Source organism: Chrysochloris asiatica, unplaced genomic scaffold (assembly GCF_000296735.1).
Source record: "Chrysochloris asiatica unplaced genomic scaffold, ChrAsi1.0 scaffold00045, whole genome shotgun sequence".
In the NCBI taxonomy this organism is placed as follows: Eukaryota; Metazoa; Chordata; class Mammalia; order Afrosoricida; family Chrysochloridae; genus Chrysochloris; species Chrysochloris asiatica.
Window position 1 is genome coordinate 8368849 of NW_006408563.1, and position 22410 is coordinate 8391258.

The 22410-nt window shown below is 41.5% G+C and overlaps 1 protein-coding gene across 1 annotated transcript in view; it reads left to right on the plus strand.

Annotated features, from left to right (window-relative positions):
• Positions 1-1465: 1465 nt before the first annotated feature.
• Positions 1466-22410, plus strand: part of SUMO1 (small ubiquitin-like modifier 1) — a 31114-nt gene continuing 10169 nt past the window's right edge. Inside the window, exons 1-3 of the mRNA XM_006861977.1 lie at positions 1466-1592; positions 18663-18737; positions 20951-21028. Coding sequence (XP_006862039.1) covers positions 1581-1592; positions 18663-18737; positions 20951-21028 — 165 coding nt within the window. The 5' untranslated portion in view covers positions 1466-1580. The remainder of the gene's footprint in view (positions 1593-18662; positions 18738-20950; positions 21029-22410) is intronic.

Consider the following 22410-nt stretch of genomic DNA (forward strand, 5'->3'; position numbering starts at 1 on the left):
TAGATGGAACTTAAAAACAACAACCAAAAGGTAGAGTCTTGGTGTGGCGCTTTAGGAAAATGCACTGGTCTGCTGCTAACTGAAGAGATTCAAAGCCAGCTGTCACTCCTTGGAAACCGTATAAAGGATCGTTTTGAGTGGGAAGCAACTCCATGGCACTTAACAATAAGCAAAAGGTGGGCAGTTGGAGATTACCAGGCGCTCTGCAGGAGAAAGTTGAAGCTTTCACCTCCCACAAAGATGTACAGTCTTGGCAAAACTTTCCAGAGTCCTGGTGTAGTGCTGCGGTCCTGGTGTGGTGCTGCAGGATAATGCATTGGACTGCAAGGTCGGTTTGAATTGCAAGGTCAGCAGTTCAAACTCACCAGCTGTACCTTGGAAATCCTTTACACAGTCACTTTGAGTTGGAACTGACTTCATGGTACTTAACAACGTGTCTGAACCGACCGCATGGCACTTAAGAACAACAAGGGAATCATATCATAGGATAAGCGCTGGACTGGTAAGCAAGGTTGAAGGTTCAAACCTACCTGCCAATCATCAGAGATCCTAGAGGGTCACTATGAGTTGGAACCTACTCAACAGCACTTAAAAACAAGGCTAATGATGGGAAGCATCTCTTCAAGTGTTTGTCAGTCTCCTGAATGTTCCCTTTTGGTGAAGTGTACTTTTGCCCAGTTTTTGATTGAATTGCTCGCTGCTTGTTGCATTTTACAGAATAAATTGTAAAGCGATAATTCTTTAACTTGGAACAATGGTATCCAAAGGTTGGAATTAGCCTCCTTGTCCATCTCGAACCGAAAACTTTCAAGGAGTGTCTTTTTCATTAGTAACTAACAAGGTTACATCTAATGGGATTGTTGTTGTTTGTTATGTTTTCCTTTTCTTTTTATAAAATCAAGGTCATTTGTTTGGCTAGAGATAAAAGTGTTGGCTTTAGGGCTGTTGTTGTTAAGCGCCATCGAGTCAATTCTGACACTTAGCGACACTGCACAGGGTTTCGAAGGAGCGTCTGGTGGGTTTGAACGGCCGACCTTGCTGTTTTAACGAAAACCTGGCCGTGAAGTGCTTATCTTACAAGGCCACACCAGGACGCACTATTATAAAGCCTTTGTGACAAGCGTGATTGTAGGAGACAAAAGAAGTTTCTGCTCTCCGCTCAGCCCGCAGAAACGCGCAAGGTGATCGAGGTGAAGCAGCCTGGATTGTCCGATCTGCTAAAACACCGGGGCCGGGAACTTTTCCGTTGAGGATGGGCTCGGGACTGAGGCGCTGGGCCATGTCCTCGGAAGCACTGGCGAGACTTGACTTCATTCACTCGTTGGACCACCGATAACAGCGCTCGCGGACCCTCCCGCCTCCGGGCTTAGTCCTGCGCCCGCTTTCCCGCCTCGCCATTCCGGCTTCACCATCCCTCCTCCCTGAGCGTAGCGGAAGTGACGAGAGGCGTTGCGGAAGTCCCTCCAGCCGTGGTGTTGTGCTGTGGGGGAAGACAGACGGATTTGTAAACCTTGGAGCGAGATTCTGCCTGGCCGAGGTCGCTGCAGTGCGGAGACCCCCGGGGTGAAGCCACCGCCACCATGTCTGACCAGGTACCGGGCCGGGAGCCGCCCCGCAGTGGTGGCGGGGCCCTAACCGGCCGGCCGGCCAGCTACTCGGCTGGAGCGGGGGATGGAGGCGCGGGGGAAGGGAACGCGGAATGGGGGAGGGGGCGGCCGTCTGGGACCCTGGCAGCGAGGGAAGGGAGCGGACGGGGCCCGGATCGGTCGGGGCCTGCTGCGGGCCGCTTGGAGCGCCCCGCCCCTCTCCGGGCTCGCCCATCGCCCCGGGTGCCTCGGCGCGTATGCTCGCCGCCTCTCTCACGCCGTCCCTCCTCTTTGGGGTCTGCCAGGTGTAGAGCTCAGCTTCTACCTCTCAGAGAGGGTCCCTGGGGAACCCGGCCGCCTCCCTCTCCTGAGGACTGATTGCAGATACAGAGCCTTAGGCCCCAGTTATGTAACGGGAGAGAATCCGTGACAGGGTGGCTCCGTGGCCCTGAAAAGCGTTGGGAGTCCACTTTTTGGATCCTGGTCTTTGGTTGGTCCCGAAGTGGATTCGGGGGTGGGGGTGAGGGCTGCTGGGAACCTAGAAAGGGCTGCCTTCTGTTCCGATGGTCACTGCTCAAGCCCGGCTGCCTCTTCTCTGGGAGTGTTTCTCCGTATGGGGTTCAGAGCTGTCGCCTCTTGGCTTGTACGTTCCCATTTCTTACTTGGGATTGGTTTAGCAACGCTACAGTTGTCACAGAGCCCTCAAAATAACCAAGAGGCAAAATAGAACAAAACCACAAGAGCAACTCCCCTCCCCCCTTCATTTGGGCATTAACCTGGCGATGACTGAGGGAAAGGATGGAAAAACTTGGTATTTGTGTAGAGCAGTTGCACAACATTTGCAGAGAGCTGTTATGACGATGTGTACATCTCAGTGTCATTATCTGGAATTTTCTTGGTATTTGGACTCAATCCCTCCTAAATTTCACCCCTTCCTTCACTCTTCTAGTTAACCATGATCATTCTGCCCCCTTAGAGATTTAAAGCCTAGGAAACCCTACACAGGGTCCCTATGAGTCGGAACCGACTCCACGGCTCATAACACCAAGAACATGAGTCGGATAATGTGTTGAGTGCCGCAAAGTCGGTTCTGACTCATAGCGGCCCAGTATAGGGTTGTGTAGGAGCAGCTGGTGGGGTTTGAACTGTTGACTTTCGGTTAGCAGTCCAGTGCTTATCTGACAGCACCACATCAGCGCTCCACCTAGTTTTTTAATTCACAAGGCTTTTGTTGGGTCTTCCGGTTTGTTTCCTCAGAGAACTTTGACTTTTTAAAAAGTAATTTTGTACCTTTTGTTTAATGAAGTTATAAAAGTTTTTCATTCATTTCTACAATGCACTTGAACTTTAAAATTTTAACACACATGTTCCTTTGGCTTTTTTACTAAGTTTTGTACCACTTGGTGGAGAGCAAGTGAGGCATTTGTGGATTTGTACTCTTGCACCAAATTTACATTTATCTTTTTAAAAATTGACCGTAATTTACATTAAGTTTGGATGGATCCCCTTGGTAATCTAGATGAATTCCCAAGTTGGTATGGGAATGGCATTATAAATATTTCCCTAGACAGTTGTTTACTTGGTTACCAGAGAGGAAAGAACAGGTGTTAAGTGCTTCATTTCATCTGCCTTTTACTCTGATGCTCAGAAGTGACTAGGAAGCATGTTGAAATTTTCTATAGTTGAGTCAAAGAGTACCATACAGAAAGAATTGTAAATGAAATTTTAGAATTTTTTGTTCCCATTTGAAGGTAGGTCATTTAAGAACAAGGAAAAACAAAGGGCCTGGAATACTAACAAGTGACTCTAGACTAGAGGGTCTTGAAATTCTTTTCCTGGGATTTGTGAGGACAAAACTATTTTTGTAACAATGATGGAACATTATTTGCCTTACATGGGTGTTCAGTGAAGTTTGTAGAAGTATGTTGTTGTTGTTAAGTGCCATTGAGTCAGTTCTGACCCAAAGTGACCCTGAACAGGGTTTCCGAGGCTGCAAATCTTTATGGGAGCAGAAAGCCTCATCTTTCTCCAGCGGAGCAGCTGGTAGTTTCGAACTGCTGACCTTGCGGTTCGCAGCCGGATTCGTAACCACTATGCTACCAGAGCTCCTTATAGGACCTATAATATAACAGATTGAAATACAGAAATAGATGTGAGAATCCAGCTGCTTCTGTTAAACCTGACAGTAAAGATATTTACAAAAGTGTAAAGCAATACCATGTTTCTCACTAATTTAGTGTAGAAAAATAGCTTTGAATAAAAATGTTAGTTGTTAAAATTGAATGGGTATATTGTTATTTTTAGATGAATTCATATTTTAAATTTTCTCAGTTTCAGTTTTAATACCTTAAATCTCAGTAGCTATAGCCAAGCTAGGAGTGGTGTGGCGCTGTGGGTTAATGCGCCAGACTGCACAGCTGTTTGAACTGCAAGGTTGGTGGTTCAAGCTCACCAGCTGCTCCTTGGAAATTTTTACAGGGTTGCTATGGGTCAGAATTGACTTGACGGCACTTTACAAAATAGACAAGCTAACATAACAGAAGCTTTGCTGTTGTTAAGTGCCTTCAAGTAGCTTTTTGGGGCTTTAAATAAATTTTTTAAGACTCTAAAAGAGTCCTGAGATCAGAAAGTTTGAAAACTGTTATTCTAGGCAATTTGACCAACATTATAGATAATATTCAGACCCAGTACAAGTATAGAGATACTGTAATTGATGAATAATTTCAGGTGAAAACACCATTAAATTTACACAAGATTACATTGCTGTGATCTCCACTGATTAATGCAAAATAGTTATTTTTGGAATTTGAATAAAACATCTTACATTTTTAACAATCCTAGCATTGTGGTGGATTTGTACACTGTTATTGAATAATCCTCTAAAACCAGTTTTAAACCTGAGGTCGGTGGATCCTAGGGGAGTTAAGGGCTGAAAAACCATTGAAATTGTATGGAGTGTTTTATAATATTTATGTATGTGTATTTTTTAGGGTAAAGGACCCATAGTTTTCATTAGGAGTACATGATCCCTCATAAAAGTGACCCTTTAAAGCCAATGACAGAAATATGAGTTTGATGTTCTTTTATATAGTCTGATATCACTTTAGCCTAATCTTACCTTGCATCAAAGTAAAGCACTCATAAAGAACTAGAAGCTTGATACCAAAATGGGGGTAAGGATAATTTGTACAAATATTTTCCCGCCATCCTTCCTTGTATTCAGGTTTAGATTGTGTTCTTTTCTGTACCCAAATCATCAAAAGCAGCTTGGACCGTATCTTTTCAGTTGAGGTCTGTCATTTGTAACAACTGGATTTGCTTCATGTTCCAACGATCTGTAATAACACAGCTCCCACATAAATTGATTGATTGAATTTCCATTTATTGTAGTCAAGAATTTGGAAACACTTGTAATTGTTTGTATTATCTGTTGCTACCTTATAACCAAAACTGATCAAACTACAGCCATTGAATGGATTCCGACTCATCTCTACTGTATAGCATAGAGGAGAACTGCCCAAAAGGGTTCCGAGGCTGTAAATCTTTTATTGTTAGGGTTAGTTTTTTTTTTTTTTTAACTTTTTATTGTGAATTGAGTGTTTTACAGAAAAGATCATCAGCTTTACATTGAACAAATTATACTCTGTTTCTTCTCAAAGATTACAGTCCCCTCCCTACAACAATAATTATCCTATTTTTTCCCTGTGGCTCCCCATTTACATCTTATATTTCACAAATTAACAGAGCTAAAATATTTAATGTACACATGGTGGTAGTGGTGGTAGGTGCTGTGGAGTTGGTTCCAACTAATAGAGATCCTGCATAGGGTTTCCTATGCTGTAACTCTTTACGGGAGCAGAAAGCCTCATTGTTCTCCTGTGGAACATCTGGTAGTTTTGAATTGCTCATCTTGAGGTTAGCAGCCTGACTTGTAACCACTGTGCTACCAGAGTTCCTTGATGTATACAAACAAAACAAAAATAGATATCATTTAAATGTTCAAAGAGCACCTTCTGAAACCAGCTTTTTGCCTGCAGGCATACACCTTACTCAGTCCATGGGCCTGGAGCCCGCAGTTGCTCTGTCTCTCCTTGCTACTGCCTCTGCTACTGTGGATGCTGTTGTCACTTTTCTAAGTAGAATTTCATGCTTCACCCATGCTCTTTCTTCTTAATGGTCCTGGGATCATAAAATCCTATCACCATCACCCCCCTCCCCTTCCATCCCCTTTTATCAGATCCATCTGGAAAAGAGGAAAACTATTCATTGGGGATTCTACCTTACCTTCCTCATTCTTAAACTAAACAAACTCATGAGAGTTTGTAAGCCAGCCACTTCATACCTTCATAGCCGCCCCCTTCCTTTGCTAATCTCTGTCTAAACTGCCTGCCCTTATCAACCCAGTACACTGAGAAAACAAGCTTGTTCCTTGATAAGAAGAATCCTTCTATTCTGGTTGGAATTTTGAGCAACTGCATCCATAAGCGAAAGTCCAGTTCATCAGATTGTAGCAATTCACACTTGCTCATAATATCAAACATCTTTCTTTTCACCTGGTCCAGTTCCGGTCAGTTAGCCCTCCAAGCTAGGTCAAATGGGTGCTAGCTGCAAGTCTGGGAGTTCATGCACACCTCCCTGCACTTTAAACCAGCTAGCTACTTCACTCTCAGCCCTAGCCCTCAGGGCTAGATTAGTGCACAGGGACTCAGGAGTTCATACATCTTCCTAGACTTCAGACCAGCCAACCCTTCCTCTTCTCTCTCTCATCTCAAGGTCAACAGATGTCAATGGAACATGGCCAAACTTGGTCCATGTCTTCATTGCTGCATTTTCCCCATTTCTGCTCACAAGTAGACCCAGGTGGTCACCAGCAAACATACAAGACTGCTTGTGAATTCCCTTTGAGTTTCAGTCCTAGAAGGGGGTTTTCCCTGATGGGCTAACTTTTTTTTTTTTTTGCCTTGATGCCTCCAAGCAAACAGCTTGCTTGATATTCAGATAGCCAAATAGTCTGGTTTTTTTTCTGCATGTCTTTCTTTCAATAAGAATCTCTGTTCCTCCAGCAGTTCTGGGTTCGTCTTCATGTCTTTTCAAGTGGGAATGTCCCAACTCAGAGGTTCTGGGTGGGGCTCCAGATTCCACCAAAGGCCCCGTACTCTACAAAGGCTTAACAAGAAGTTTGTTTTCCAACCCTGTAAATCTTTAGGGATGCAGACTCACATTTTTCTCCCCTGGAACACTGGTGAGTTTGACCTGTTGACCTTTTGGTTAGCAGTTGAGCATTTAGCCACTGTGTCACCTGGGCTCTGCTGCCTAACACCAACAAAAACATAACCCACTGCCTTTGAGTCGGTTCCAACTTATGGAGGCTCTATGTATACGACACAGTAGAACTACTCCATAGGATTTTGGAGGCTGTAAATTTTTGTGGAAGCAGACTGCCAATCTTTCCCCAACAGAGCTGCTGGTAGGTTCCAACCATTGACCTTTCAGTTACTAGCTCAGTGCTTACTTAAGTGCACCATCAGGGCTAATGCTACCTAACAAACAACCACCAAATTTAGTGTATTTAAAACAATAATAGTTTTCTATTTTGCTCATAAACCTGCAGTTTTTACAGGGCTCTCTAGATAGGACTCGTCTCTGCTCCTTGGAACCAGGGCTTCAGCTAGAAAAACACAAATGACAGGAGGCTAGAATAGCTGGTGGGGGGGCTCTTCCTGTAGTCTCAAGGTCTCCAAGTGGCCTTACTCTGTATTCTCTTCTGCATGGCATCTTTCTTCCAGATTTATGACAGTTTAGGCCAGGGAAAAAAGGGAGGGAGAGAGAGAGATCCAATAGAATTTAGTTGGAAACTGTATGACTTTTATGACTTAGTCTTTGGAAATCACTTCTGCATTTTGATGGTCAAGCAAATCACTAGTGCCAGCCCAGAATAAAGAAAAAGACACTTACAGAGTTTATTTCTCATAAGAGGAGTAACAGAGAATTTGCGGTTATTTTTAATCTACCACATTAATTATATTTCTTCTGTCAGGATAGCATTATTCTCTGTAGTGTTCTTTATAGCTCCCTGTTGTTGGTCACTCATCTTAGTAACGAACTGGTTTTCTATTAAAACTCATGTTATGTACCACTTCGAAACTACCAGCTGCTCTGCGGGAGAAAGATGAGGCTTTCTGCTCCCGTAAAGATTTACAGCCTCGGAAACCCTGTACAGGGTCGCTATGAGTCGGAACCGACTCCACGGCACGTAACAACAACAACATATAAAACAATGGAGTCCTTATGTGGCACTGTAGGATAATCACTGGACTGCTAACTACAAGATTGGCTGTTCAGACCCACTCCTTGGAAACTATACAGGGTCCCTCTGAGAACTGACTCGATGGCACTTAACAACAACAACTTAGTGATATGTACATGAAGCATTCCATTTCCTAGGAGATAAATGATGTGTACTATCCTCTCTCTGATACATAGATGAAATACTGTTAGTAGATGGTGCATATAGATTATAATAAAAATTTCCACAAAAGGTTTCACCTGAAAAACATTTAATCATATTTTGAAAACTGAATATGGTTGTCAAAAAGCAGTCATGAAGGTTAGTTTAATAGTTCAAAGTTTTAAATTAAAGCAGTTGTCAAATATGCTGTGACACCCTTTAGTTCCCATAGCACTTTGTTAGGTGGTCAAAGGCCATATAATCTCAGTTTCATTTAGTCTCTTTCTGACCAGTAAGCCTGTTGTTTTTTTTTTTTTGTTGTTGTTGTTAAACAATTTTGAGTTTCATTCCACATTTTCTCCCAGTCTTCTAATGTGATACCTTTGAGAGCAGTTGGTAGTGGTAGCTGGGCACTATTGAATTCTCCTGGTCTCAGAGCCATGGTGACTGATGTTCACATGTTCCATTGTTTCATTAGACTAGCTGATTCCACGCATCTTCAGTTTTTGTCACTCTTCTTTCTTCCACACATGGAGAAACCAGTAGTTAGTTGCACCTTCATGTGCTTTTTTTTTTTTCCATGTTTTATTGTGAATTATATGATATTTTACATGAGAGAACTTTAGTTTTACATTCATTCTACCGCATATCGTTTCATTGCCATGGTTCCAATCCCCTCCGTGCATCATCAACTGACCAAAGGGTATACCCTATAAACCCGCCCTCTATACTTCCCCCCACCCCCATTATTCAGCACACAGTCCCTCTCCCTCTCTGGATCCAAAGTCCCCAGCCGCTTCATCACTCCACGTCATCATCATCTCTGCCTCTATCTTGGGCCTTACTGCTTCTCTGGGTAGGGTCCCGCTCTCGGCTCTTCTCCATAGATGTTCCTAGAGACCTCTGCTCCTAGACTGGAGAGTTAATCACTCCCTTCCTTGCTACAAAACGTCTACCTTTACATTTCCGACCCTCACAATCTGTCCTGATAACAATCATTCACTATTTTATCACAAGAGACCCTTCTGCATTTCATTTCATCAGCTCCGCCTAGACAGATTGGATAGTACTCACTGGAGATTCTAACTTCCTCCATGCCCCCTAGCTCTAGGTTTCCTCGTAAGCCAGTCACTTCTTGCCTTTGTAGTCCGCACCCCCCCACCCCACCCCAATTTGGGTATCCAATGTCCAAGTTGCCCATCTCTGTCTACTCTGCGTGTGGAGGGGGTGGGAATGTTTCTTGCTGTATGGGTTTGTTCCCTCTTTTGGGTTACTGCATCCATAGGTGTAGGTCAAGTTCATCAAATTGTATCAGATCACTTTTTTTTTTTTCCTCTTCTTTCTTCTGGTTGAGTTCTGATCATCCATTCATCGGGGCCAGGTCACGTGGGTACCATCTGCAAGTGTGGGTGTTCTTGTGCGTGTGCCCTCTCTTCCTATCAGCTGGTAGCTTCACTTTCCACTCTAGTCCTCTCTGGCCACGCCACTGACTCTGGGCCCAGGAGTCCCCAGGTCTCCCCACACTGCTGGTCAACCAGGTCCCCATCTGGGACCACAGAAGCCCACCGAACATTGTAGGGCTTAGCTTGCCACTTCATTGCTGCTTTTACCCCACTTCCCCCTATCAGCGATGCGTGTGGTCACCAATCAGGGCACGTATTTCTCTTGAGTCTTAGTCTTGGAAGGGGGTTTGCATTAAGGGGACCTGACCACTTGCCTTGATGTTTCCTGGGCAAGCAATTTGTTTGTTCTTGTAGTAACAGTCCATCTGCCTCTATTGTTTTGTATTTTTCTTGTAGGGCTTTCTTTCAAGAAGTACTTCATGTGCTTTTAAGATCCCAGTTGCTACTAACCAAAATGGGATGTTGAACATTGTCTTTGTGTGGACTATGTATGCCAGTTGATCCTCGTGTCCCCTAAGACTATAGTCCTGAGCTCCCAAGCCCAGCAACTCATTGTCTTAAGATGTTTGGTAATATCCAAGAAGTTTTCCACATTTTGCCCCCTCTGTGCTCTGCCACATTCACAGATGTGTTCCCAGCAAAGTTACCTAGGTACAAATATCCTCTGGAAAACTCATTTATATTTGTGGGTATAATTCCACTCTCCCTCCCATACTGGCTCAGCCTGTGTATCTCTGTCAGTGTATCTACCGGTAGAACATTGTTGTTCCAGGGTTGTATATATAACACTATTTGCCTCTATCCCCTTTAACCCTTGCATTCTTTCCTGTGTCTTCATTTGTCTTCATCTTTCTTCTGCCAATATCCCTCTTCTTGTAAACTGCCCTCCCTTTTACCCAGGTAAAATGTGTCTACCCTCTAGCCTGTGGGATAAAAGCATTGGACTGCAAGATCAGTTTGAACCACAAGGCTGGTGGTTCAAATTTACCAGCAGCTTCTTGGAAACCCTATGCAGGGTCAGTATAAGTCAGAACTGACTCTACGGCCCTTAACAACAACAACCCTCTAGCCTCTCTGAGTTGGAATCAATTCATTGACACTTAAGAACAATAACCCCCAAGCCAGTGAATTACTCTCCCATCCCTCTCACTCCCGGTAACAACCAAATAATGTTTCTTTTAGCCTAAAAACATTTTATTGAGTTTTTACAATATTTATTGTTGTTAGTTCTGACTAATACAATATTTATCCTGTGTTTGTGTTATAAAAAGGTTACTTTCTGTCTGTCTGGAAGACAGACAAAAGGGTAGGAACAAAGTAAAAACTATTTATCAGTAAACAAAGTATGTCAATTTATAGCTCATGGGCTGATACTATGTCATATGTCTACAAAGGAAAGTTGGTAACATTTGTTTTTAGCTGGATACTTTTAGGTTTCTCTTTGAGGATCCCTGGTGGTGCTTTGGGATAAGCATTGGCTTGCTAACCACAAGGTTGGTGGTTTAAACCCACCAGCCTCTCTGCTCCCATAAAGATTTCGTCTCGGAAACCCTAAGTAGAGTTGTCGGGAGTTGGAATGGGCTGGATGGCAGTAGGTTTGGTTTGTGCTGTCTTTGTAAGGGAAAAGGAGAAAATGGGTATTGGATAGACAATTAACCATGTCTGGCACATCTCCAAGTCTGTCTGGATATAGTTCAGTTTGTTTTTGGCTTTGCATAGGTCCATAGTATAGACTCAAGGAGCTCTGGTAGCGTAGTGGTTAAGAATCGGGCTGCGAACCTTAAGGTCAGCGGTTCGAAACTACCAGCTGCTCTGCGGGAGAAAGATGAGGCTTTCTACTCCCGTAAAGATTTACACCCTCGGAAACCCTGTACAGGGTCACTATGGGTCGGAACCGACTCGACGGCACTTAACAACAACATAGTATAGACTCAGAGTGTAGTTTACATGATCGTTAAATTTTCAGTGATAATTTTGGGTTCCTGAGAAACTGTGCATATTTAGTGTTTTACCACAATTTTGGGGTTGAATGTAAATATACAGAAGGTCCAGTGTCTTAGAAGCATGTATGACTTAAGCCTTGGAATTATATCTATAAATCTGATCGATTGTATTCCAAGTCTTTAGTGTACAGTCTCACTCACTTTGAACATAAAGCAGCATGAAGATGGAATTGTACATGCATTTTTATGTATTTAGAACTGTGGTAAATACAATTAAGTGTAAGGGAGGTGACTTTATTGTAATTCTTGGTTTGTACCTTTTAATAATGAATGTAAGTGTTGTTGTTATTAAGTGCTGCAGAATTGGTTCTGACTCATAGTGACCTTGTACAGGGTTTCTGAGGAGCAGCTAGTAGGTTTGAACCACAGTTAGAAGTCCAGTGTGTATCCTCGTACCCAATTAATCATTGCTGAGCTTTTTACTTTAGGAAATAAAATTAAAGTGATACTTTTAAATGTATATATAATGAACTCTCATGTGCCCACCAACACCCTGCCTTTACCCCCTCATATTATTTTGAAGCTCATCTCAGACATTGTATGTATCATCATTTCATATATAAATATTTGAGTATGTATCTCTAAAACATAATAACTTTTAAACAGAACCATGATACTGTTAGTATACCTTAAAGCTTAACAAATTTGTCAATAGTATCAAATAAGAGTAAATGCATACTTTATCTGATTTTGGGTTTTCCCAGAATCCCTCCCTTCTCCATCCAGTACAAAATAACAATTCTTGTACAACTGAAGAGTCAGTGGCATATTAGGGGTAAAGTGTGAGTCTCTGACTACATGACTAAATGATCAACAAACTGATTGCTAGCATGTTGCTGAGCAGAGGTCTTTTCTTTTGACTTTGAAATGGTGCAGTAAAACCCTTTTCATGAATTTTATATATTTGTAAGTGTATAAATGTTATGTTTTCATATCTTCTCTAGTCTAGTTCTCATTCTAAATCCAGACATCATCTATTTTTAAGCTATTCCATCCATAGCTTGGAAAGTAGAGCTGATAGTGCCCGGTGTTTGCTAAATTCTATTACCAGTCTACATCTCTGGATGACACAGATCTGAAATTTAGTTGTTTCCAGTTTTCTTCTTCTATTCTGTACATATTTTCACTTTCTGCTCAGGGACTGTGCTCTCTTTCCAGCATAATTAATTAGCCCTCTCTGGGATTCTCTCATCTCTGACGACCTCCTGTCCCTGTCCCAGTCCCAGTGTTGAATGCTTTCACTGTTTTATAATCAGCGTACTGTACTGTCCTGGATTGGTTGCTTTTTATAGATAGGATGCAGAGAAAAGAAGGCATACAAAAGACTGAAATCTTTGGAGACAAATTGGCTTTTTTTTTGCCCAAGATCTTCTAATTTTCCAGGATAGTCAAAGAAAATAAGACACAGCACGTGAAAAGCTAGTATGAGACTATCAAGCAAGTGGTAATGATGATTGGGTATTCTAGTAGTTCAGAGTTGGGGGTGGATCACCAAGTTAGAGTAACTAGGAAAGTGGCAACTTATTATTGGAAATTTAAAATCTGAGTGTTCACCTGCTCTTTGAAATTGAAGTGAATTATCTTTTACTCTCAGTAGTTAATTTAAGAAGCTGAAAGGATCTTTGAGCTGTGTATCGCATACAGTAGAAATGTGAAGCATGGCTAAGAATTTGTGTTATGATATGGAAAATACCACTGTTAATTCAACCAACATTTAATAATGTCCTAGTATTTGCCTATCACTACAGAGTTGATGGAGTCCTACTGTGGCACTGTAGGATAAGCACTGGACTGCTAGCTTCGAGATCGGTAGTTCAGCCACACCAGCTGCTTTTCAGAAATCCTATGAGTTTCCACTATGAGTCAGAACCAACTCGAAGGCACCTAACACCACCAGCAATCAAGATTATATGAGGGTAAATTAAAAAAATATTGCTGCTAGAGTTCCAGTTCATATACCCATGGATTTATTCCAAACAAAATCTGTTTAAACATGTCTCTGGGATTGGTGGATGGCTACAGACAAGTTCTCTCAGTGATACTCCTGTCTTAGTCCTGTTAAACCCATCAAAAAAACCCACCCCCACTACCACTGAGTCAGTTCTGACTCATAGTGACCCTATATAGGGTTTCTGATGAGAGCAGACAATCTCATCTTTTTCCCACGGAGCAGTTGGTGGGTTTGAAGCCAGCCTTGCAGTAAGCAGTGCAGTGCTTAGCCTACCACATCACCCCAAAAAACCCACTGCCGTGGAGTCGATTCCTCCTATAGGGTTGCCAAGGTTGTAAATCCTTATGGGAACAGAAAGCGTCACCTTTATTCCATTGACATTGGGAGAATGTCATGTTTATCCTAGAGCCCCACCAGGGCTTCTTTCAGCCTGGTTTGAGTGCCTTCAAAAACAAGGGCCAGTAAGACAGTGGCTTTCTAGGGGTTCTCTCTGCCTCGCTTCAAGGCAGAGAGGTCAGCTTGGAAGGTTAGGATGACTTTTTTGGGGATTCCAAAGGGATAATTTCCCTTTTTTAAAAAAAGTTTTTATTGTGAATTATGTGACAGTTTACATGGGAGAACATTAGCTGTGCATTCATCCTATCTTATTTCATTTCATTGCAATGATTACAGTCTCCTGCACGCATCATCAAACAACCAAAGGCCTGCCCCCCGGCCATCAGCACGTAGCTCCTCTCCCTCCCTGAGTCTAAAGTCCCCAGCCGCTCCATCTCTCCACGTCATCATCTCTGCCTCCATCTCTGGTGTCACTGCTTCTGTGGATAGGATCCCACAGTTTGCTTTTCTCCCTTGATGGTTCCAGGGACCTCCATTCCGAGACTGCAAAATCAACTACTCCTTTCCTTTTGTTACAAAATGTCTGCCTTTACCTTTCCAACACTCATAGTCAGTCCTGATAGCAATTATTCACTTTTGAACCCCCAGAGTTATAATCCCATCTCCTTTCATCAGCCCCATCCAGACAGGTTGGAAACCATTCAGTGGAGATGCTACCTTCCCCATCACCCTCTGGAACTAGGTTAACTATTAGAAGCTTGTAAGCCAGTCACTTCTTAACTTTGTAGCCTCCCCATTTTGGGTAGCCAGTGTCCAAGTTGCCCATCCCTGTCGACCCTGTGTACTAAGGGGGTGGGAATGATCTTCGCTGTAAAGATTTGCTCCCTCCTTTGACCTACTGCATTAACAAGCATAGGTCAGGTTCATCAAATTGTAGCAGATGTCTCTTTTTTTCCTCCTTTTTCTTCCTCTAGTCAAGTTCCGATCGTCCAGCCACTGAAACCAGGTAAGGTGGGTACTATCTGCAAGTGTGGGTGTTCTTGTGCATCTCACCTCACTTCATATCAGCTGGGCACTTCATACTCTGCTCTGGTCCTTTGTGGCCATGTCCCTGTCCTTGGGCCCAGGAGTCTTGTCATACTGCTGGTTAACTAGGTCTCAATCCAGGTTAACAGGAGTCTATTGAATGTGGTCAGACCCAGCTCACAACTTCATCAGTTTCCCCCCCAATTCCCCTTATTGGTGACCAACCTGGTCAGCAGCAAGCCCACATGTCTGCTTGTGTATTACCCTTGAGTTCCAGTCTTGGAAGGGGGTTTGCCCTGAGGGGACCTGACCACTTGCCTTGATGGCTTCTGGGGGAATGACTTGTTTGTTCTTGTAGTAGTCGGTCAGACTGCCATTATTGCTTTTTATTTTTCCTGCTGGTCTTTCTTTCAAGAAGCATCCTTTGTTCTTCTAGCGGCTCCAGGCTGGTCTGCTTGTCCTCAAATGGAAATTTCCCACCTCAGAAGATTCTGGATGAGGTTCAGGCTTCCACCTATGGTCTTTTATGCAGTGCAAAGGCTCTGCAGGAATCCTCCTTCACTGGACAAGTTCTAGCCCCAGTTTAGGTATTCCAATCAGTTTATAAGCTGAAGACAGACTTAAAAGCTTTCTATGGTGATTTTTCTGGCTATTCCTTTCTTTCCCCCTTAAGTGTCTATTTTACAATAGTAGGTAAGGGAAACCAAGATTTAAAAGACAGCCAAGCATCTTAACATTATTTCCCTGCTTTTACCCATTCAAACCATGCCTCAATCCAAAGGGATAATTTTTGAATAAATTTTCTTGAAGGATTTAGGATGATCACAGGGGCTTATTAGAAACAACTTTTAATAAAATTGAAAGCTTCATTGTTTAAAAGGCCAGGAAAGTTGAGCCGAGGAATTATTTCCATTATGACGGTGCACCTGCTCATTCTTTGAGAGTAGCAAGTGCTGTACTCTGAGAATTTCATTGGGAAACCTTATCCCATCCACTTCACAGATTTGCCCTTGCCCTTTTAGACTTCTTTTTGTTCCCTGAACTCAGAGACCATTGAAAAGCAATGTCATTTGAATCCCTTGATGCACAGTGGCTCCATATATAAACACTGGACTGTGAACCATGAGGTTGAAGGTTTTAGACCACCAGCTTGCTCTGTGGGCTTTCTTCTCCTACAAAGATTTAAAGCCTTGGAAACCCTATACAGACTCACTGAGTCAGAAACCACTGAAACAGCAAGGATACCAAAACTGCCATTTTGATGGGATATCAATTGACAAGCACAGAATTCTTTGGGGAAGAATGGTTATTTTATTGTTAAGTGCTGTTGAATTGGTTCCGACCACTAGTGACCCTGTATAGGGTTTCTGAGGAGTGGCTGGTGACCTTGCGGTTCCAACTGACTTTGCAGTCCAGTGCACTAATCCACAGTTCCACACCAGGACTCGAAATCACTGCCAAGGCCTCTGCTGTTCCCAGCCATCACATTATTGTTGTTAAGTCCATAAAGTCTGTTCCGACTCATAGCTACCCTTGTATAGGGTTTCCAAGGAGCAATTGGTGGGTTTGGACCACTGACCCTGTGGTTTCCATTCCAGTGCTGATTCTACAGCAGCACGCTGTTGGTGGTGATTATGTTCTGTGGAGTCAGAACTGCCTCATAGCGACCCTGTACAGGGTTTCCAAGGTTGTAAATCTTTACAGGAGCAGAATGCCTTATCTTTCTCCCATGGAACAGCTGGTAGTTTCGAACACCTGACCTTAAGGTTCGCCGCCCGATTTGTAACCACTACACTACCAGAGGCACATTTGTTGTTGTTGTTAGGTGCCATCGAGTCAGTACCGACTCATAGCAACCTTACGCACAGCAGAACGAAACACTACCCGATCCTGGGCCAACCTCACTACTGTTGCCACACTTGAGTCTGTTGATGCTGCCACTTGGCCAATCCATCCAGTTGGGATCTTCCTCTTTTTCTCTGACCCACCAACTTACCAAACATGATATCCTTCTCCAGTGACTGGTCCCTCCTGACAATATATCCAAAATATGAGAGATGAGTTGGCCATCTTGGCCTCCAAGGAGCACTCTGGTTGTACTTCTTCCAAAACAGATCTGTTGATTCTTTTGACAGCCCATGACACTTTCAATATTGTCCTCCAACACCAGAACTCAAATGCATCAATTCTTCTGCGGTCTTCCTTATTCACTCTCCAGCTTTTGCATGCTTATGAGGTTATTGAAAATACCATGGTTTGAGTCAGGCGCACCTTAGTCCTCAAGCTGACATCTTTGTTCTTCAACACTTTAAAAAGGTCTTGTGCAGCAGTTTTGCCTAATGCAATACATCGTTTGATTTCTTGACTACTGCTTCTGTCCGTGTTGATAGTTGATCCAGGAAGAATGAAGTCCTTGACAACTTCAATCTTTTCTCCATTATTAAGAATGTTGTTTATTGGTCCAGTGGTGAGGATTTTTGTTTTCTTTACATTGAGATGTAAGCATACCGAAGGCTATGCTTTTTGATCTTCATCAATAAATATTTTAAGTCCTCTTCACTTTGAGCAAGCAAGGTTGCATCATCTGCATATCGCAGGTTGTTAATGAGTCTTCCTCCAATCCTGATGCCACATTTTTCTTCACAGAACCCAGCTTCTCGGATTATTTGCTCAGCATACAGGTGAAAGAATACAACCTTGTCACACACCTTTCTTAATTTTAAACCATTCAGTATTCACATGTTCTTTTCAAACAGCTGCCTCTTAGTCCAGGTACAGATTCCTCATGAGCACAATTAAGTGTTCTGGAATACTCATACTTTGCCATGTTGTCCATAGCTTGTCATGATCCACACAATAAAGCACAATAAAGTCAATAAACCACAGGTAAACATCTTTCTGATATTCTCTGTATTCAGCCAAGATCCATCGCACATCAGCAATGATATCCCTTGTTCCACGGCCTCTTCTGAATCTGGCTTGACCCTCTTGAAGTTCTCTGTCAATGTATGTTTGCAGCCATTTCTGTATTACCTTTAGTAAAACTTTACTTGCATGTGATATCAAGAGCTTGTCCGATGATTTCTAGATTCTAAGCATCTTTAATTGTTCATTCTTCTTCTTTCTTCTGTACATGGAGAGACCAATAGATGCATCTTAGGTGGCCTGTCATGAGCTTTTAAGATTGCTGTCACCACTCACCAGAGTAGGATGTAGACTATTGTCTTTGTGGACTATGTTATGCCGGGTGACTGTGGTTTCCCTGAGACTGTGGTCCAGAGCCCTCAGGCCAAGCAACTGTCTTAAGATATTTGATAATATGTAGGAAAATTTTCTCATTTTGCCCCGTGTATGCACCATCACAAAGTCCTGGTGCGGGTTAATGTACTGGACTACGAGGTCGGTTTGAACCACAAGGTTGGCGGTTCAAGCTTAACAGGTGTTCCTTGGAAACCCAATACAGGGTCACTATAAGTCAGAACTGAGTAGACGGCACTTAACAACAACAGTAACAAAAGCTCCACCACATTCATAGGTGTTTTTGCAGCAAACAGATATCCAGATATCCTCTGTCAAAAACCCTTATGTATTTGTGGGTGTACTCCCATTTTCCCTCCTGTACCCTTTCAGCCTTTATATCTGTTGTGTGGTAAAGATTGAAAATCATTTCTGCTTACATTTCTTGAAAAGAACCCCCTTTGCAGATTTCTCAAAACAAACAAACAAAAAACCCCCGGGTGTTTGGGGCAGTTAATTGATGTAGGCTTTCTTCTTCTAAATTAACTGGCTCTTTGTGTTATAACTGCTGTTTGTATTAGTTATATAATTTGTATCTTGAGGGAAAGTAATGAATATAAGTGAATAATTAAAAAAGCATGTAGGAATTTTAATTCTTAAACTTTCTTTCAGGAGGCGAAACCTTCAACTGAGGACTTGGGGGATAAGAAGGAAGGAGAATACATTAAACTCAAAGTCATTGGACAGGTGAGTTCCATTGTTTCTGTTTTTTGATGCGTTGAGTTAATTTTTTATATATGGTGTGGGTAGGGGATCCAACTTCATTCTTTTGCATGTGGTATTCAATTGTCTTAGCAAAGTTGGAAGACTTATTTCACTACTAAATTTTCTTGACATTCCTGTTACAAATCAGTTCTTAAAATGTGAAGGTTTATTGATTTATATCTGTATTCTTAATTCTGTTTTGTTTTTCACCTTATGCACCTGGACTATTTTTCTTTTTATGAATTATAGATTTCTACAGGTCCTTATATTTTCTTATTTTTCTTTTCTATTAATACATGTTTTGAGTATTTTCTTCAATCTCTTCCCTTGATACTATCATTTACTGTATAGATGTTTTGCATTTTTACTTAGTCAGGTTTATTAATCCTTTTATTTTAAATTTCTAGATGTAAAATATTTATAAAGTCAGAAAGAGTTCTGGTGGCTCATTGGCTGCTTACTGAAAGGTTGTTGGTTCTAACTCACCAAAGAAAGATATGGCATTTGGCTTCTGTGGATTACAGCCTTGAAAATTGTATGAGGGAGTTCTACTCTACCCAGTAGGGTTGCCGTGAGTTGGAATTGAAGGAGCCCTTGTTGGTGCAGTGGTTAATTATTTGACTGCTAACCAGAAGGCTGGCAGTTCAAATTTATCAGCTGCTCCAAGGAAGAAAAATGTGGCAGTCTGCTCCTGTAGAGATTTACAGCCTTGAAAATTTTATGAAGTAGTTCTACTTTGTTCTTTATGGTTAGTATAAATTAACCCATCATTGTTGACTCTGTTCTAATGCCAGGACTAGGGGGAAAGAATCTCTGTTATAAAAGAGACAATATTAAATTTAAAGAATATTAGCTCTTTAATTCCTTTGAACGTTATTTTAGTGTATGGTGTGAGATATGCTTTAGAAATTTTATCTGTTCATAAAATTATCTATGTGTAGAGAATTGGTGTTTCTTCATAGTTATAACAAAAGTTTTATAAGCATGTGCAAATGATATGTAATTATAAAGAATGACTTTGAAATTTTATTAAGTACCAATATTTTGCCTGATAGTTGGTGGATTATTTGCTTGTCTGGATAGAATAGAAGAAACTGTGGTTCCAAAATCAATTTTACTAGCTCACATTCTTACTCATTTTATTCAGCACGAGAAGCCAGAATCTGGAATGGTTTGTTATGTAGTAAAAGGTTGTTCAATCTACTGTTTATAGTATCTATTTTATTTATAAGTTTGGCCATCTTCAGTGACACTTCATTTTGGGGGTGAACATTTCATTTATTTTTAAATTGCTTTTACAGGTGTGTGATAATTCAGATTTATCCTCCTGTTATTTAAAAAACAGAATGGGTATCAAAATTGTGAACAAATGTATACTTTGAATTCAAGTCATACATATTTTTGCTTATACTGCTAATTTTAGCACCCAGGACATATTACCTTTATGTATGATTGTTGTTGTTAAGTGCTGTCGAGTTGGTTCCGACCCATAGCGACCCTGTGTAGGGTTTCCAAGGAGTGGCTGGTGCGTTTGAACTGCCGACCTTGCAGTTCTAGCCGGCTTTGCTATCTGTTGTTGTTGTTGTGAAGTGCCGTCGAGTCGGTTCCGACCCATAGCGACCCTGTACAGGGTTTCCGAGGGTGTAAATCCTTACGGGAGTAGAAAGCCTCATCTTTCTCCCGCGGAGCGGCTGGTAGTTTCGAACCGCTGACCTTAAGGTTCGCAGCCCGATTCATAACCACTACGCTACCAGAAAATATATTAATATATGTTAAAATAAATTTCTTTTGTAAATTTTGTAAAGCAATTTTAAGGATGATTTAATTTAGAGTTAATAAAACCTAGGCATACTAAAATGAGCTCTGGTAGCGTAGTGGTTAAGAATCGGGCTGCGAACCTTAAGGTCAGTGGTTCGAAACTACCAGCCGCTCCGCGGGAGAAAGATGAGGCTTTCTACTCCCGTAAGGATTTATACCCTCGGAAACCCTGTACAGGGTCGCTATGGGTCAGAACCGACTCGACGGCACTTCACAACAACAACAACAGGCATACTAAAAAGTACCTTTTTGTAAGAAAATATTACGGACAAGGTTTATAGTTCTGTTTAGACTGTATATGTAGTTAAATAATTTGGCTCAAGCAAAGCAGATAGTTTATATAAAGAAGAATACTCTTTTTTCTTTTGCCTCCTTAGGATAGCAGTGAGATACACTTTAAGGTGAAAATGACAACACATCTCAAGAAACTTAAAGAATCATACTGTCAAAGACAGGTTTGTATATTATGGTGTTAAATATAATGCTTTATTATTAGTTTTTCTTTTAAGGAAGGCTGTCAAAAGAAAAATTCCTTTGGGTATTTTCACTGTAGCAACTCAAGAAGAATGCTCTTATTTTTAATCATTCTTTTAACCCTTCTGTCCTCTAAAGTTCATTTTTAAAGATTGGATTTGTAAATATGTGGAACAGTTTGAAAAGTAACTCAGGTTTGTCAAGACAACTATATGAATGTTTCTGTCTGGATGGCTCACTAGTATATACAACAATAAAGACAATTTTTAGTGATCACTATGACATTTCCTTGTGCTTCTAATCTTACATGTTTCAGCAATATGTTGGACTTGGTGATCATAGTTTATTATCTTTATGCATATTACTGAAGGTTATTCCTGATTGAATTTTGTATTTTCACTATCAAGGGATTTCCTTTTTTCAGATCATATAGAAATCTAGTAAATTTATTGATACCAAATCCTAATGGATCTTGGCTTTCATAAACCAAATTATTAGATCAATAACTAATTTTTTTAAACTGCCATTTTAAACTTGGGCTCCGCCACTGACTTTGGGATCTTAAGCAAGTTACTTAAGCTCTATGAGTCTTGTTTTCCCCATCAGTAAAATGGGATTTTAGCTTTTATGTTAACTCACTGATATAAGGGGAACCTCTGGGTTAATGTGCTGGACTGCAAGGTCACTTTGAACCACAAGGTCTGCCATTCAAGCTTACCAGCCGCTCCTTGGAACCCTATACAGGGTCGCTATGAATCAGAACTGACTTGATGACACTTAAAAACAATATAGGATAATAGTCAAGAGTTAACTGTTTAGGAACCAGACAGGTTTGAGTTTAAATTCTTGACTATGTTCTTAAGATTTCCTATCTGTAAAATGAAGAATTGAAGATAAGGTATTGCCTACCTTTTAAGGTTGTTGTAATGAACAGTTCTGATTATATATGTAAAGTCTTTACTATAAGGTGGTGGGGGTTATGTGCTGTGGAGTCGGTTTCGACTCATAGTGACCCCGGTACAGGGTTTCTGAGGCTGTAAATCTTTACGGGAGCAGAAAGCCTCATCTTTCTCCCGCGGAACAACTGGTAGTTTTGAACTGCTGATCTTGCAGTTCACAGCCCAATTCATAACCACTGTGCTACCAGAGCTCCTTTTAATATAGGGAGGGGCTTGCAAATAGTTGGTACTCAATAAATAGCTGTTATGATAGCAATTTGCTGTCTGGTTTTGTGTTCCATGTAGCTAGTTGAAGCTTTTATATCTACTTTTTGTGCATTAAATTTTCTATTATTTCTTCTAAAGAAATTATGAGTATATATATGTTGTTGTTATGTGCCATGGAGTTGGTTCTGACTCATAGT